This window comes from Nicotiana tabacum, chromosome 4, assembly GCF_000715075.1.
Source record: "Nicotiana tabacum cultivar K326 chromosome 4, ASM71507v2, whole genome shotgun sequence".
Lineage (NCBI taxonomy): Eukaryota > Viridiplantae > Streptophyta > Magnoliopsida > Solanales > Solanaceae > Nicotiana > Nicotiana tabacum.
In genome coordinates, this window is record NC_134083.1 from 1467437 (window position 1) to 1483159 (window position 15723).

A 15723-nucleotide genomic window follows, 5' to 3' on the forward strand; every position below is an offset into this window, starting at 1 on the left:
TTATCGAGCTGAATCCTCGAGCAGCCTTCGGACTCGAGGCTCGTTTGTACTGTCTTCGGAGCTCATTCCCAAAATTCCACTCCGGTTTCTTGCCACTCGAACTCGATCGAACGTAGGAAGGCCGAAATCTATTTCGACGGTATACAATACTATTTGACCAAAAGATAATACAAGACAAATTGCTCAATCTCAAGTAAATTTGACCATTTTCCTCTTTTTTATATTAAATCCCAAATAAGTACTCTCCAAGTAGAGTGGCTGAGTGGCTTTATGTACTTGTTGATGAAATTCAAATGCTACCTTCATTTAAGTTGAAGAAACTGAGCTTGGATATTTTTATCTAATATTTTAATAGTTGCAAATAACAATATTGCAAATACAGTTTGTAGGAACCCAAAATTGTCACTTTTTTGGACAACCTCAAATCTCCATAGATCCACTTGTTTATACTCTTGTCAGAAATCATTATCTCGAAGTTTATTAGAAGATATGATACAGCTGTATCAATCATCACCAACATATAAGATTTTCCTGTAGTAGCTTATAAGATTAGCTTAATGAGGAGTGCCAACTGACTCTTGCATTCAAACCCTACCATTACTAGCCTAACTTATACTGTTATACATCATATCTATTTTTCATTTTTACATAATTTGCTGTCCCTTTTTTGGGTCTTTTATACATTAAAAGCTTCTAATTTTCAAGGACAATGCACAAGTTTCACCAATCAAAAGTCATGTGCCTCCACTTTGATTTTGGAGCCTATACAACTTCTGGGAAACCCTCAATGCCCATGGTTATATTTTAGAAAATAGGTCGGTCCAATAGCTTCGTTATAAACTCAAACAAAAGAATGATATATTCCTCTTTATTTTGATTGGATAAGTAATTACTAATTTAGAGCAACGGTAAATTTATTTTCGTGTGACCTATAGGTCATATGTTGGAGTCGTGGAATCGGTCATCAATGGCTTGCGTTCGGTAGGCTGCCTACATCAAACCTCCTTAAGTGCGACCCTTCTCCCGACCCTGCATGCACACGAAATGCTTTCGTGCACGGAGCTGCCAAGTAGGACTAAGAAGCAGAAATACAAATGTATTGGACATATGAGAAGCTATGTAGATATGCTAATCTCTTGCTCTTTGAGCCTTGACAATGTACATAACTTATTGGTAGGGGAAAAGTAGCAATTCCCTAGAAATTGGAGGAATTTTTTGAGAAGAAAGTGATGCTGCAATAGGAAAAAGGGTATAGTAAAACCACAGTACACATTCAGTGAACCAACAGAGTGAAGATACGATAAGTATTGGGGAGAGCCTTTCTTCCAAGAACATTCCTTTTCGTAGATTGTTTCGTACATCTATTTGCATTTTTTATCTGAATACAGTGTATGTGCAAAAGAGTATAACAAAAGCTACCTGATCCTATCGTTGTAAGTGAGCAGCTGTTGACTAATGATACATAGTAGTACATATTATATGATCTAGTTTGCTTAGATATTAAGTTGTACATAGAAAATCTAATTATTATTTTTAAGTAATTTCAATGCATTCAGCCATCGCTTCAAAATCAGCATTTACACTTTTTGCAAATTCATATGCATCCCATACTTGCAAACACATTCGATGAGCACTATTTAATAGTTGACCAAATTAAAAAAAAATTCATTGACTCTTCCCATTTAAAATTTAGTAGTTCCATTTGGTTCTTTGTTTCAGTTTTGTATTTTGCATGGTTCTCAGTTGGATACTTACTCTAAAAGCGGTTTTTGATGTTTTAAGACGTGAAGCTTAATGTCTTATAGGTATTGCTAGTATACCTATAATTAGTAACTTGCCAACTAAATCGGAGGGAAAGCAGCACATATTTTGTGTAACATTTCTCGTATTTGGGTTCAATGTTGTACTGTGCTTGTATATGTTGTGTACAACGCTAATTCAGTGTGGCCGCCTTCATCTTAAATTTAGTATTCAGAAGCAACACTTTAGTTCACTATGCTAAACTACGCTTGCTTCTGCCAACTTCTTCTGGCTCCGGCCAAGAAGTAACTCGTAATCCTGCAAAATATAGAGATAAAGGTTTAATAAAGAATGAAAAAACACAACCCTCTGCATTTTATCATGCTACTACTGAGGCTCCAAAAGTGCAGATATCCTGAGTAACTCTGCAATCTGTGTGCACAATTTTGTTTTTTGGTTCAACATTATATTGGTTGGAGAACTATAAGTTGACACAGAATAAGCAATTATAAGTAAAAGGCATACTTGACGTCCATTTCTCTCGCAGGTATAAGTTGAGAGAAGGAAAGTCTGCCAGAAGTAAAGCTGTACTACTTGACAACCCCGGTCCTCTCACCAAATTCATCGAAACAGGCTTGCAGAAACATATACTGCCAACTAATGTCTGAGAAATGCTTCTAAAATTCTCTACCGCAGCAAAGATGACAAAATATAATCAAATACACTATCAATGGAAAGAAAAAAAAAGTGAGAGCTAACCTGTACAATAGCTTGGGCACAAAGCTTTCCTGATAAGACAGCACCTTCCATTGAAGCCAAGTACTTCTGTTTCGTGTAGTCACCAGCTAAATAAAACCCCTCAATAGGAGATCTTTGCAAGGGCCGACAGAGTTCACAACCTGGCACAGTTTTATAAACAGACCTGAGAGAAAAAAGCAGATTAATCAGGATTCAGAATAGGAATAGATTCATGTGGACTGTAATTCTCGCTTATTACACAACTATGGAAGCAAAATGATTACTGACCTTGGAGTTTTGACAACATGATACTTCAATATTTTTGCTTTGCTCTGATCTGCCGAAATTTCATCAGGGAAAAGTTTTGCTAGTTCCTTCATTGTAGCATCAATAATTTCTGAGTCACTGCGATTTATCCACTCTTCTGCAGGTGCAAATACCAATTCCAACATAGACTGATTGGGGTTGTAATATTCCTGCAGAGAGACCAGTTATATCAGAGGGCCCTAAAGAACACATGAACGGATATAGCGGGCTAAGTTGTCATCCATTCTTGACTGTACCCAACAGAGGAAATAATTTTACTCCCCACTCACTCCCATATGCATATCATTCAGCCACTCTTTCCCCACTTCTGCACCTTTCTTGATGTTCTCATTTCTATAGACAATTGATCCGATGTTCTATCATGAACCAAACATTCCATGTCAACTTCTCTAACTTTTTGGTAACCACTGCTTTATATTTTGCATTTTCATACCAATAAAATTGAGACGTAGGCTTATCGGCTCTCCCCAAACACTGCAGGTACCACTGAAGTAAGCGCCCCCCCCCCCCTCTTTTGGGGCAAGTAAGAAATGCAACGAGGGGCAGACTTAGAGGGCCCTACCCTTTTTCTCCTTCCACCAAAAGAAATCCAAATGTCTAATATATGAATTTTCTTCCTTCAAATTTTTCAAAAAGTAGCTAAAAGAAACTACTTTCCCCGCCTAAGTTTCATCAAACTTCCTTTACTTCTCCTTCGAAAGTTGCTTCGTGTAGGACCCTTGTGCACAAACAGGAGCAGTGTCCTGACTATTCATAGTCCAAACATACAAAGCCTATATCATTATGCATCCCTAAATGAGGATTACAATAGCAGCAACTCGTACATAAATTCAAGAAGCATTATGCAATTTACCAGCAACTCATACACAACAGAATAGAACAATATGAATGCTACAGATGAGTCAATACCTTACATGTAACAGACATGTCAGCATACACACTGAGCAGTGGACTTCTGCATGAAAATAAAAGAGAGATTGAGCAAGGGAACCCATACAAGTATCAGGAACAACACAATTTCTTGAGATAAAAAAAGGAGATCTATAATCTTGCTCCACCATCAATGGTGCCATTTAAAAAGTAGGGGAGCATAATCAACATATAGCTGATGAAAAATGGCATGGATACTCCAGTCCATTATAAATGCCTTGGAGAAATGGTCATCATAACATGTCAGCTCTGTCCTTGACTGAACAAACGATTAGAGATGGGGTTCCCAAATTTCATCGACCTTCTATTTAACAAAGGCTATTTACATGATATGGATCTAATGTTTCTAGTGACAAGGAAACTTGCAGGAAATTGATAATATATCTTCATTGGATTCCTGTCTAATGATGCCAAATGTATTCCTGGATGCAAAGAACAAAATATCTCAGCAGTTGAAGTGTGTGATATTTAGACAGAATAACTGACCTTATAGGAGCATTTATCTATGGTGAAAAATCATGTAAGCGGAAGAGAACATCTTCGTTTATATTAGATATACAAAATCCATTTCAATCCAAAAGATAAATAATATTAATAATATAAGTTGAAAAAGAATTGGACTAATACAGGAAGAAATTTTATACACTTTTATTAGTTTTTCCCCTTTGGCTCATTGATTAAAACACTACGGTAGAGTACTAAACACATTGTAAGGGCTCATAAAAGATTTTGAAAACTACTACCTACCAGAATTGGCAAAAAAAATTCCTTTCAAATGTTCACGAGAGGAGGAAGAGCCACAATTTACCCGATGTTGTATTTAATAAGAGACCGGGGAAGGGGGGAGAGGGGGAGGAGCTAATATGAGAATGTAGTCATGGACACGCAGAAACTGCTCTGGAACAATAAAATTGATCAAAAATGAACCTGCTGAAGAGCAGATTATCAGATGTGTTCTTCAGTTTTCTGTCAAACCTGCAAATTAAATTTATACAAATCTTTTCAATAGGAATCTCAACCACTAATAGCTAAACAATGGTAGTTCTGCTCATCAAAGTTGAAAACACAAAGCAATGTGTCCAATCAAAGTTTTGGAAAAGCGTACATCCATAAGTTCCTCATTCAATGGAAGTTAACACAAAAACAGAGGACTACATGTTTATGTACGTATAGACATTTACACGCACATACATAGATATGCTAGAGGAAGAACAAACACTGACAAGTAAAATTTTCATCACTAACCATATATGGACATTTATCACAGGAACTCCCACTAGCTTCTCCAACTTTTGGAAATATGGGATCTCTTTCCAGTCTTCAGGCAAAAGAAGCTTGAAGATATCCACTAATCGGATAATCAAAAGCCAGCAAAAATTTATAAATTCATATTAAAAATGTGAAAACTGGAAGCATCGATACTAGTATAATGGATATTATACCTGGAGTGGCAAACACAAAAGCATCTCCTTTAATTGTACTGCCATTATTCAGTATAAAACATTTGACACTTCCATCCTCATTGAGCTCAATCTTTTTTATTCGTGAGTTTAGTCTGACTTGGCCACCTTTTGACTCAATATGTTCAACAATCGGCATGCAAAGTCTCTCAGGAGGGTTACCATCTAAAAAGGCCATTTTTGAACCATGTTTCTCCTGCAAATTGATAATTCAAATATATCAGAAAAGTTAAACTGAGTGGACAAGTTCACTCATAAGTTTCCTGCACCAATATGTCAGGTCCCAAACATGATTTACAGCTTTGGTAGGACTATATCCCTTTCTCTCTTTTTGTTTTGAGGGTGGATCAGGATTCTAACCTGAAGAAATCTGTTCAAAGCAATCAAAATGCACTGCATCGAAAGCTCGTCAGGGTTTATGAAGTTAAGTGCCTTTGACATGGCAATGAACACCTCATCTGTCACCCTATCAGGCACACCCTGAAAAGCAATTAAGCAAATAGCTGCTGATGAGTTTTGCAAGATGTATGTTGTTAGAAAAGGAAAGGCAGGTAGACATTTCTAACATGTTAAATCAACAACTTGCAAGTCAACTATGTCTTCAAGGTTATGAGCTAAAAGAGTAAGATAAAATGATCACGCACTTGCTTTCTCATCCAGTCCTTAACACTTAAACCGTCTTGAGCTTCAACATAAGATTGCCCTCCAAGCATTGCTGGCAAGAGTCCAATAGCAAATTTGACTTTTTCGGGCCATGTAAGCATTTCATTGTTCTTTAGTATGGCCAAAATTCCTGTAGAAGTAATAACACATAGATAGAGAAATGAGAATAAGAGATACAGCTAGAGAAATGAAAATAAGAGATAACAATAACTGGCTTATGCTTGCAATGTGTAAAAATTTGTACATACACTCAATCACTTTAGCTACATGCAGAAATTCTGATCAAGACGTAATGAACCTTTATGTTCTTTTAATGTTAGCAATGCGCCAGAGGTATTAATGGACTAATCAATTTCATACCTTACTGGGGAAGTTTGCATAATCAATATTCAATACAGAAGGGAAAAAATTTACTCATGATTAAGTACTTACCATTTAATGGCGCAGGAAGAGCTTCAGGAAAATCAAAGCGGCTGAATTCCCCTGGCTTGTTAGGCATCGCAAATATCATTGAATGTTCCTTCCACTGCAATCGATCGTTAATCCCTAGTTCTCCAAACAGGTTCTGCATATTTGGGTAAGCCCCAACTTAAAGGAGATGCACCAACTTGTATGAGTCACCATACGAAATTAACAGATGAAAAAAGAGAGGCAAGGCAGAATACAGATCGACTGACAAAAATTGGTTATTTGCAAAAAACAAAAGACAAACAGGGATTGCTATCTGATTAATGGACAAAAAAGATCTTGAAAGAAATTGCTATGACTGTATTAGAAGATTAAAGTACGCATTCTTGAGGAGTCAAACTTACAGAATATATGCAACCCAGTCTCATACCAATCTCCATCATCATCTTTCCATGCAGCTACCTAAAAGGGAGGTATAAGTATTCAGGTGCAGAACAGATAAAGATTAATGCTAATTCAATATTTTAGCCTATACAGCTAGATTCTTGGTGACTGCTTCAGTAAGATAAAACAGACTAAGATAGTGTTCTATACTGAAAACAACAGCTAATTCACATAGCATCTCACAGATAAGACTGTATTTATACGAGAAATACACCCAACAGGACGGGTAAAATTGACTGAATCATAAAATAATAGAGAATGATAATAATATACTTTCCATATCTTTTACCTAATATGCTGTACTATTTTCTCGACAATTAACACTATTAGTAGTAAAGCTGGAAATTTTTAGGACAGATCTATTTCCTCCAAAAATATATATATATATATATATATATATATATATATATCTATTTCCTCCAAAAATAGAGAGAGAGAGAGAGAGAGGAATAAAACTAAACTGAGAGAAAGGAAGACAGTCAAAAATAGGAATAGTGAACACCCTTGCAATTGTTTGAGCAACTGAATGTTTAAAGAGTATGAAAAATGATTTTAAACAAAACAAATAGAAGCCTTCCTGAAAAGGGACTATCAATAGGGAAGGACACAAAAGAAAAAGGAATAAAATTAAAGGAAAGACTGGATCTTCTTCACCTTTCCACCTAGGACATCTCTTGCCTCCAGCAATATCGGTTTGTGACCAGCATCTGCCAGATATTTTGCTGTAGACAAACCACCCAAACCTGATATTGCAAAAAAAATGAATTAGAATCATGTTACAGCTTCTATTTATTGGAAAAGGCTATGTAGTACCTCGGCTAGCATTCTTTATTATATCTTTTATAGTACAGCAGAATGAATCATGCATATAACATTCTTTCTTTAGGTACTCAGATAATCAACCAGTTGATGACAATACAAGAGAAATGACCGGCACAGTATTTTGCAAGCCAAGTTGAAGAACACGTTGAAAACTGCTAACCGGTCAGTGGTCCAGACTAGTAAAGATGAAATATGAAGATCTCCTTCTCATCTTTTTCTCACAGATTGCAAGCCTTAGAAGAGTGCAACCCCTATATGTAACTCGTTTGACTTTTCAATTGGTTTTGAAATTTTTGGAACTCTAAGTACTCTGATTATAGGTATAGTGAGATCAATCTTGCACAAGATATTGATTCATTAGCCTCCAATATTTCAGAATGATCCTTTGGACATGCCACCCAATAGACAGCACGTTCACCTGCTTATCATGGCTCAGATGATAAGAGAGAATAGATATGTATATAAATGGAGTGACGGCAAAAATAGATCAAAACAAACGAATTTTCAAACCGCTCCTAATCTAATCAGCTGGGACTTGTTGATTAGTTGCAAAATGGCGAAGAAGTAAGAACCTAAAATTTTGCGGTCCAAAACAGTTAATCAGAAAAGAATGCCCAGGTAAATATTCTAGTGATAATACAACTAATAGAATGATCTTCCTTCCGAAGAAAGAGAAATGAAGACTACAAATATAGATGACCGGAAAAAATCACCTGCACCAGCAATAACAATCTCCAATGGTTTAGTTGGGCGTGAGGAAGTACGAAATGATGATGATAATAACGCCGCCTCCAAATAGTTAACTGTATTGTCTAGCTCTGGTCTTGGATAATCAATGCAGACTACCTGAATGGCAAGATATACTTCTCTTATTTTAGAGAATATATGCCCAAGATCATAAATTCATCATCACACTTTCGCATTCAAAACAAACCTTTAAAGGATTAAAGTCCTTTGTCAATCTTCTGGTCGTGGCACTGGGAGTACGAATCCTTAACTTATGCCCCATGGAGTCGCTACTACCAAAACATAACAAATTCCTTTGCAAGCGACCATCTTGACTTTCAGTTCCCAACGAAGACCTCGAGCTCCAAAGATAAGCTGAATTACCTTGGACTCTCAAATTAACGGCAGAAACAAGTCCAATTTGGGGCATTTTACTGAGCAAAATAGCGGTAAATTAAGCCTGACATAAAGATATTTCAGTGTAAGAAGATTGTCCCACTTGTGAATCTAAATACTATGTGGAATTCCTTTTCTTTTTCAAATGGCCATATGCATTTATTATACAAATTTATATGCAGGTTCATAAGCATTTATTATACAAATTTATATGCAAAAGTAAAAAAGATTCTAGCTTTTACAGTCCATATAAAACTTGTTTTAATACTTCACCCACAAAATCAAGTTAAAGTCCGGACGAGTACAAAAAAGAGCAAATACCAAGATCATAAACGGGCGGTACACATCAAAGAAAGGAAAAAAAGAGAAAGCTTTTCTCAAGTAAAGCATTCAGCTGATGTAACCAAAGAAAAGCAAAATCATTTCTTACCTCGGAATGAAACCGCCTAGGAGTTGTATTTCAAGTTGTGGATTCTGAAACCAAGACTATGTTATAGTTGTAGGAAGCAAAAGGAAATAAACTAGTTGAATTGAAGTTAAAGAGTTAAAAGTGGGAACTGGAAATTTGTGGTGGTTTGGCCGTTACCCACAAAAAGATACCCCTGACAAAGAATTAGGAAGGATTAAAGAAGTACTCAACTGTTTGTGTTGAATCTTTTGTATATAAAAAACTAATATTTGGTGGAGATGCCTGCTTTTGGTGGTTTGGCCACTTCCGTTAATGGGTCATTTGTTTGCTATTAGCTGGAAATATGTTACTACAGTAGTATCTTCTTTTAATTCTTACTCCAACTCAATTTGCCGTAGTAACTCTTTATGTTTTGGCCTTTATGTTTTGGCTAGACTCCAAAAATGTCCCCCCATTGGCTATTCCTACCATAGCCACACTTGGTGGATAAAATCTCTTTTTATGTCTTTTTCGCTTTGCTTATTCCTTCTAAAATATTTGACCACTTTGCTCCCATCTCCCACATGGGTTACTGGGTCATAGAGGATCCACGTAATCCAACCTGACCCATGTTTTTTAGTAGTAGTAGTAGTAATTGTTTCTTCTGTAAATTACATTTTTTATATAAAAGGTAATTTATATCAACCTTTTTTTTATGCCTAAGTTTGTACCTAATTTATAGAGACTATTTAAAATCTTACAATTTTTTTACCACGTGCAATTTACTCTTTTCGAGATTATAATTTGTTCTTACGAATAATACCGACTTTAAATATAGTGAATATTTTTTTCTCTCGGGTGAAAAAGAAAAGTTGAATGAGTGTTCTAGCAAGGAAACAATATATAGAGTGTTACTTGCTTGTTTCATTTTCATAGTTCACGGGATATAGTCAACATAGACAAAATAGTAAAGCAAAAATCCTTTTACAGTTTTGCAAATTGCAATGTCACCAAATTATTAACACCATCTAACAATCTTATATCTATTCGCCTCACTGAAGACATAACAAGTTTAATACGATTACCAGAGGAACAATATCTTTTATGCAAATCCATCTCTTAATAAAAGAACTGAAATAAGTTTATTGTCAATACATAAACACTAAAAGCAAACCTTCAAAAATCAAACAGGACACATACTGCATAAGCCTCATAAGGAATGCATGATATTGTCCAGCTATAAAACCACTATTTGCGACAAAAAGCTTTCTAAAAGGATGACATCTGTGTACTTCTCGCCTTTCCAAGTCTGATGGAGTTCACATAATCAACTGGGCTGTGGGCAGAAATACCAGGAAGAAAAAGTCCTAACGCGCGAAGCATCACTGATTCCCAACATTCTTCATACTCGGATCCATACATGTAACCCATTGTAAAGCTTCTGATTAACTCCCAACCAGCATTCAGATACAGTGGTACCAGAAATCTCATCCCAAAATAGTTCGGGTTTGGTTCTTCATTGATATTCTATGCATAACAAGGAAAAGATATCAATACACAGCACACACATTCATCTTCACAATGAACACTATGATTAATGAAGCTGACTGCATATTAGAGAAAACTTGCATCATCTGAGAAGTTTGAATGCATATTAGAGGAAACTATGTTGCATGTTGAAGAGTGTTACCACCTCATCTAAAAGTTTAAGTTGTTAGAGAGAACACATTTTGTTTACTTAGTCTCTTCAGCGCGCCCCTGTACAATCAATTTTTATAATGGGAGGCGGTGAGACCTCTGCCTGCTATAATACAACGTCGAAGTGTGTGACCACTTTTAGAGAGAACACACTTAAATTTACTTAGTCTCTTCAACATTGCATGCCTATTGACATTTCTAAAAGAACAACAGAGCTTTGAAGAGAAATATCGAGAAAAGATAAATGCAGGAAGAATAGGGCATCGAAACATTACCTGCTCAATGTATAAGCTGTTGTAGTACTGGCAAATCCCGAAGTGTTTAAAAAGGAATGTTTTATTATCATAAGGTAATCTTGGAACAAGATCATTGCAATAAACAACCCTGAAGTACTTCGGTACTGGATGTTCCAAATGGGCTTCCATAAACCTTCCTAACTGCCTATTCCCAACCCTTGGCTGCCCATATGTGTATATTCCCAATAATCGTTCCATGACATCCACCTCTTCATGCAGTACTAGGACTGCCGGGAATAATATAGCTAATGCTCCACCCAAGCTATGGCCTGTAACAACAAACTTTGCATTCTTGTGCTCTTTGAGTAGCCTTTTCAGTTTACTTCTAACAACATAGTATGCAGTCCTCTCTGGAATTTCTAGCCTGAATTTCTTTTTGCGAGTATCAGTAGGCCGTTCTGAGTCAGAGGACAGATCTGACCCCGTGTGTGCATCAGAATCACTGAATGAGGTAGAAGATTTAGAACTTTCTGAAGGAGGAATAGTTGCATGAACATTTTCTAAATTGGCGAACTTTAGATTATTCACAAACAGTTGTTCATGAAATGTGGAGGCATTTGTTCTGTTCCCTAAACCTAAGGCTTCCAAGAATCCCATGTGTACTTTCCCCAGTTTTGGAATCTCGTACCAAGAGTAGTCAAAATCGGTGATCCAGTCATCAGCATCAAATGGCTCTGTGCCCCTGAAGCTAACTAATATCAAGTTTGCATCTTTTGGCTTATCGCATAATAGAAAAACCTGGGTGGACATCTCTTTCTCGAAATCTGTTTCAGAAAGTACAGAGGAACAAAAGCAAATAGTCCAGCCAATCAGAAAATGCCATAACTATTGACAACAAAGACGAAGCAAAGGAGTCAAAATTTGCTTTGATATATGCAGAAAATAAATCACTAAAAGTGATGCACAAATAAAAGGGAAGGAAGGCGAGTTTGCAATGGAATTTTATTTTCCCCTTGAAAGCTGGCAACTTGCCAGTCGTAATCGATTAAGTACCCCCTGGAAGAGGATGTGTAAGTTTATATGACTGAAAGGCAAGCTAAAGGTAGAATTCTCACCATTCCAGCAATTGTAGAAATCCACAAAATGCATCTGTTATGGAAAGCAGTGAAAGTATTAAGCTTATTGCAGCCCATCAGTTAGAGTAAAAGAACAATCAAAATGAAAAGAAAAGGAAAAAACGAATTATAACATAACCTTCCAGTGAAGATTTACAACATTCCGGACGACCTTTTCATTCTCGTAAGCCAACTTTGAAGCCATCATACAGAGGTCCATAAGGTCTCGGTGTCCTATTCCAATTTTCTGCCAGAAATCAGGTTCTCCAATTTCCTTGGTCAATGTCTCGCTCTTGTATAGGTTTATTCGCCCATCTAGATGCCCAATAGCACTTATAAACGTTTCAGAGCCTCTATGTGGCATCACTACCTTACCTGTTTCCACGAAACATTTCATTCATGAATCGATAAATATAGAAAATACAAAACTCAGGTCTTAATGGCAATGGACACAATTCGTCTTCCCAGTACCGGAAACACCAAACAATGTTTTGAGTCAGCACTCAGTAGGCATATAATCATATTCAGTAATGCAAATGTAGAAACACAAGCATTTGATGCGAAATAAACATTTCTATGATACTCACCATGCTCATATACAGACAATTCATAATCATTTTCCACGCAAATGACAGAAATTTTTAGAGCAGCAACTTTTGGCTAAATCCTTGCCGTACCAAATTACTCAAACTTTATGTTAGTTCAAAATAGATGTTCACTTTCTTGAAAGGAGAACTCTGATCTAGATTAACAAACTCAGAAAAGTCATGAGACTCACGTTTTTCACTTTTTAGAACTGCTCTCACGTATTCTGTTGGAAAAAATTTAACTTAAATATAAGTCTGTCCTCAGTTTTACCTCACTTTCAATCATCATTTAGTAGCTGAAGTGTCAAGTGATGGTAACTAGAGGGTAGTGCATAGCAGGGGGAAATATGGAAGCATTGAAATAACGGCAGATTGTTACAGGAAATATACTTTTGTTCCTTAATTTCGAAAGTGAATATTCAAATCAATCATGAGCATCTTCCAAATGGCAAGAATATCACTTTTATAAGAATGCCTTTCCAAAATGCGGAACAAAAGAGCTACTTTTAAATCATCCACAGCAAAATCAGCACCTTATGGAACATGTGACTGATATATAACTTATGAATCAACATCCTTAATTCCCAACTAACTCATACAACCAAAACCGTTCCGAGTATAATAATACAAAATATACATGCATACATGAATGTGCACATATATATATATACATATAAAAGTTTTAAAAAAAGTAAGAAACTGTTAGTATTACCATGCAAGATATTGTAAAGAAGACCAAGAAAATTGCCATTGAGAGAGAAAAGGTTGAGGAAGAACTCCACGAGATAGCCAGTCCACTCCATTGGTTTACCGAAAATGGCGATTAATTTCCTCACTATAATGGACACAAATATAACCCATCTATGATCAGGCACCTCGCCACCTCTGTCGTCGCCGCCGCCACTATCGTCGGAACGCACTAAATGTTCCTCAAGGAGTCCACCGCCGGCGGAATAATGAAGAAATTTATCACCGCTTTCTTTGTTGCCCCATACGCCGAAGCGTACGAGGTCCCAAATTCCTCCATTTTCGTGGCTCACAATTAAGAAGCGTGAATTCCCAGTCCCAGTAACTGGACCAGGAATACTGACTTTGTCATCAATTTTAGTACTGGCCATTTCTATAATAATAACCTTAGTCCCACTCACCTCCCTTTTAGTACTGTTTGGAACTACTTATTGGAATTTTGTACTACCTTAAAGATTAATTAATGAATGGCTTGGATATATGTAAAGCCAGTATTGAATTAATTAGTGCTTGGTTAGGATAAGTTTGAATTTATAACAAGTTTCTGAGAACAAAGAAAAAGTCAGGTGTCACGTGTACCAAAGCATGGGAACGAATGTTGATACATATGGCTATGTCAGGAATGGAGTACCAGATTGTGGTTGAGGTCCCTATCGTCATTCTCAACCGTCACACTTGTCAAAATTCCTATCTAAAATTGTTTGTCCGTCCTAGATTGTGGACCATAAATTTATCCAAAAAGAATCTTTCAATATTTGGGCTATAAAACTTTTTTGGGCTAACATTTCGTAGCAACCCACATTTGCAACTTTTGACCCACACCGGCGGGTAAACGTGACGCCATGTCCCATTCTAATTTCTAGAATTACCAACTATAGATTTAATATTAAATATTAAACTTAGAAGTAGCGGTCTCTGTCACAGCTCGACGCACCGAGCTTGCCTAGTACGATTTATATTTTGTTATGTAGTTTGCGAGTTATTGCATAGTGAGCAGATTTCGTATCCGAAGGGTAGCGGTTGCGGGTTTCCTTGGAAATTTTTCGGGGTAATTTTTTTAACCCGTCCAAGTGTAAATGGGTGGTTCAAGGTATCAAATTAAAAAATGAGGATCACATACATAACCATTAAGTAAAATATTAAGCATGATTAGTATTATGAAGTTGAAAAAAAGACAAAGTGCAAGCTGAAGGTGAAATGATGGGTGGCTTCTCTTAGTTAGTCGTCAGGAGTAAATTGAAACGTATGGGTTTAAGTGATTTCATCAGCTAGCATGGCAAAGGATTAAGGCTATGAAAACTGGAAAAAAGTGTCAAAAACGTAAAACAGAGCCGCAAAGTTTGTTTAAAACATCCCAATATTGGCCTGCTTCATGATTGCGAGTTCCCAAAGGCAAAGAAAAGCACTTTTTCCTTTTCATAAAGATTCCACTAATCCATTCCCAAATATCATTCCAAGAAAAAAAAAAAAGGGATCCATTTGGAGTCCACTGGATATCAACTGGAGATTAGGCCCAGCCCAACTTTAGTTGGGGCAAAAACGAGTACTATAGTTGGACTTGAGAGTTCTGCGCTGTCTATAATGTATTCTTTTCTAATTTGCATTCCTATGTACCGCACAACGCACATGATTATAAGTTTTTAGCAAGAAGAGAACATCTAATTCTTTGGTTTCATTTAAATAACAATATGTTTCATTAAAATATAGTATTACCCTTTATGCACCGGCGACAATGGATCATACAAAGAAGAAGAAATAAAACTAGTAGACCTGATAAGCTTTGACTTAAGGTTGTCCAGATTGCGGATCAGATATTTTTACACCAAACTGGGATTCAATTAACCAATTCTAAGTTTGTTAAACGATTATAAAAGTGGCTTTATTTTTCAAATACCCTTGGTGATTATTGTTTTAAAAGTGGCATCTGTTCTTGCTTTGTCATAAATACGAGATCCTAATTTTATCGACATCTAACAAAATTAATGAAGGTGAACGTCAATGCTTATAAGAGAAGCAATTGAATTAAGATGCTAGTAATTGCATTCTACAGTTAAGCACTGCTATTGAAATGGATAGTCTAAAGTTGAGACTTTAAAGAACTTGGAGAAATACGTGGGAAGCATAAAATTGTTGAGTCAAATCAAAAGGACAATCTCCACCGACAATCAAACCCATTGGTCCTCTTCAAACTCCTGCCACACGCACTACTATAGTAATAACAAAATTTCAACTGTCCATGCTTCAAAGTTCCACATAAAATTAACTGGGGTAAATGGTACGATTGAATATAAACGAGTA

General features: G+C 36.4%; 2 protein-coding genes across 4 annotated transcripts; both read right to left on the bottom strand.

Moving 5' to 3' along the window:
* Positions 1–1867: 1867 nt before the first annotated feature.
* On the bottom strand, positions 1868–9534 carry LOC107788963 (15-cis-phytoene desaturase, chloroplastic/chromoplastic). 3 transcript variants are annotated; one of them, XM_075251213.1, is made up of 16 exons: positions 9295–9516; positions 9085–9128; positions 8467–8718; positions 8246–8378; positions 7365–7453; positions 6671–6728; positions 6291–6446; positions 5840–5988; positions 5556–5675; positions 5178–5391; positions 4981–5083; positions 4663–4710; positions 3715–3760; positions 2767–2954; positions 2500–2662; positions 1868–2058 (listed from the first exon to the last, which is right to left on the bottom strand). In XM_075251213.1, exons 3-16 carry the CDS (start codon positions 8686–8688, stop codon positions 1999–2001), a joined length of 1749 nt encoding a protein of 582 aa, XP_075107314.1. In that variant the 5' UTR covers positions 8689–8718; positions 9085–9128; positions 9295–9516; the 3' UTR covers positions 1868–1998. The 3 variants fall into 3 exon arrangements, 2 of the variants coding, with proteins under 2 accessions (XP_075107314.1, XP_075107313.1); XR_012708425.1 differs by having other exon boundaries at positions 2767–3552; positions 9085–9534; XM_075251212.1 differs by having other exon boundaries at positions 9085–9534.
* Positions 9535–10194: 660 nt separating this feature from the next.
* On the bottom strand, positions 10195–14052 carry OBL1 (triacylglycerol lipase OBL1). Its single transcript, NM_001425860.1, has 5 exons — positions 13391–14052; positions 12231–12466; positions 12092–12125; positions 11016–11800; positions 10195–10569 (listed from the first exon to the last, which is right to left on the bottom strand). Exons 1-5 carry the CDS (start codon positions 13794–13796, stop codon positions 10312–10314), a joined length of 1719 nt encoding a protein of 572 aa, NP_001412789.1. The 5' UTR covers positions 13797–14052; the 3' UTR covers positions 10195–10311.
* Positions 14053–15723: the final 1671 nt, after the last annotated feature.

Coding starts and splice junctions, on each gene's coding strand:
- LOC107788963 (XM_075251212.1), bottom strand. CDS start 8,688: ATGCCCCAAATTGGACTTGTTTCTGCCGTTAATTTGAGAGTCCAAGGT. Junction 4,711..4,980: donor GTGATAAATGTCCATATATG/GTTAGTGATGAA, acceptor TTTAATTTGCAG/GTTTGACAGAAAACTGAAGA. Junction 2,955..3,714: donor ACATGTCTGTTACATGTAAG/GTATTGACTCAT, acceptor GTCTCTCTGCAG/GAATATTACAACCCCAATCA.
- OBL1 (NM_001425860.1), bottom strand. CDS start 13,796: ATGGCCAGTACTAAAATTGATGACAAAGTCAGTATTCCTGGTCCAGTT. Junction 12,126..12,230: donor TTGTAAATCTTCACTGGAAG/GTTATGTTATAA, acceptor TTTCCATAACAG/ATGCATTTTGTGGATTTCTA. Junction 10,570..11,015: donor ACAGCTTATACATTGAGCAG/GTAATGTTTCGA, acceptor TGTTATGCATAG/AATATCAATGAAGAACCAAA.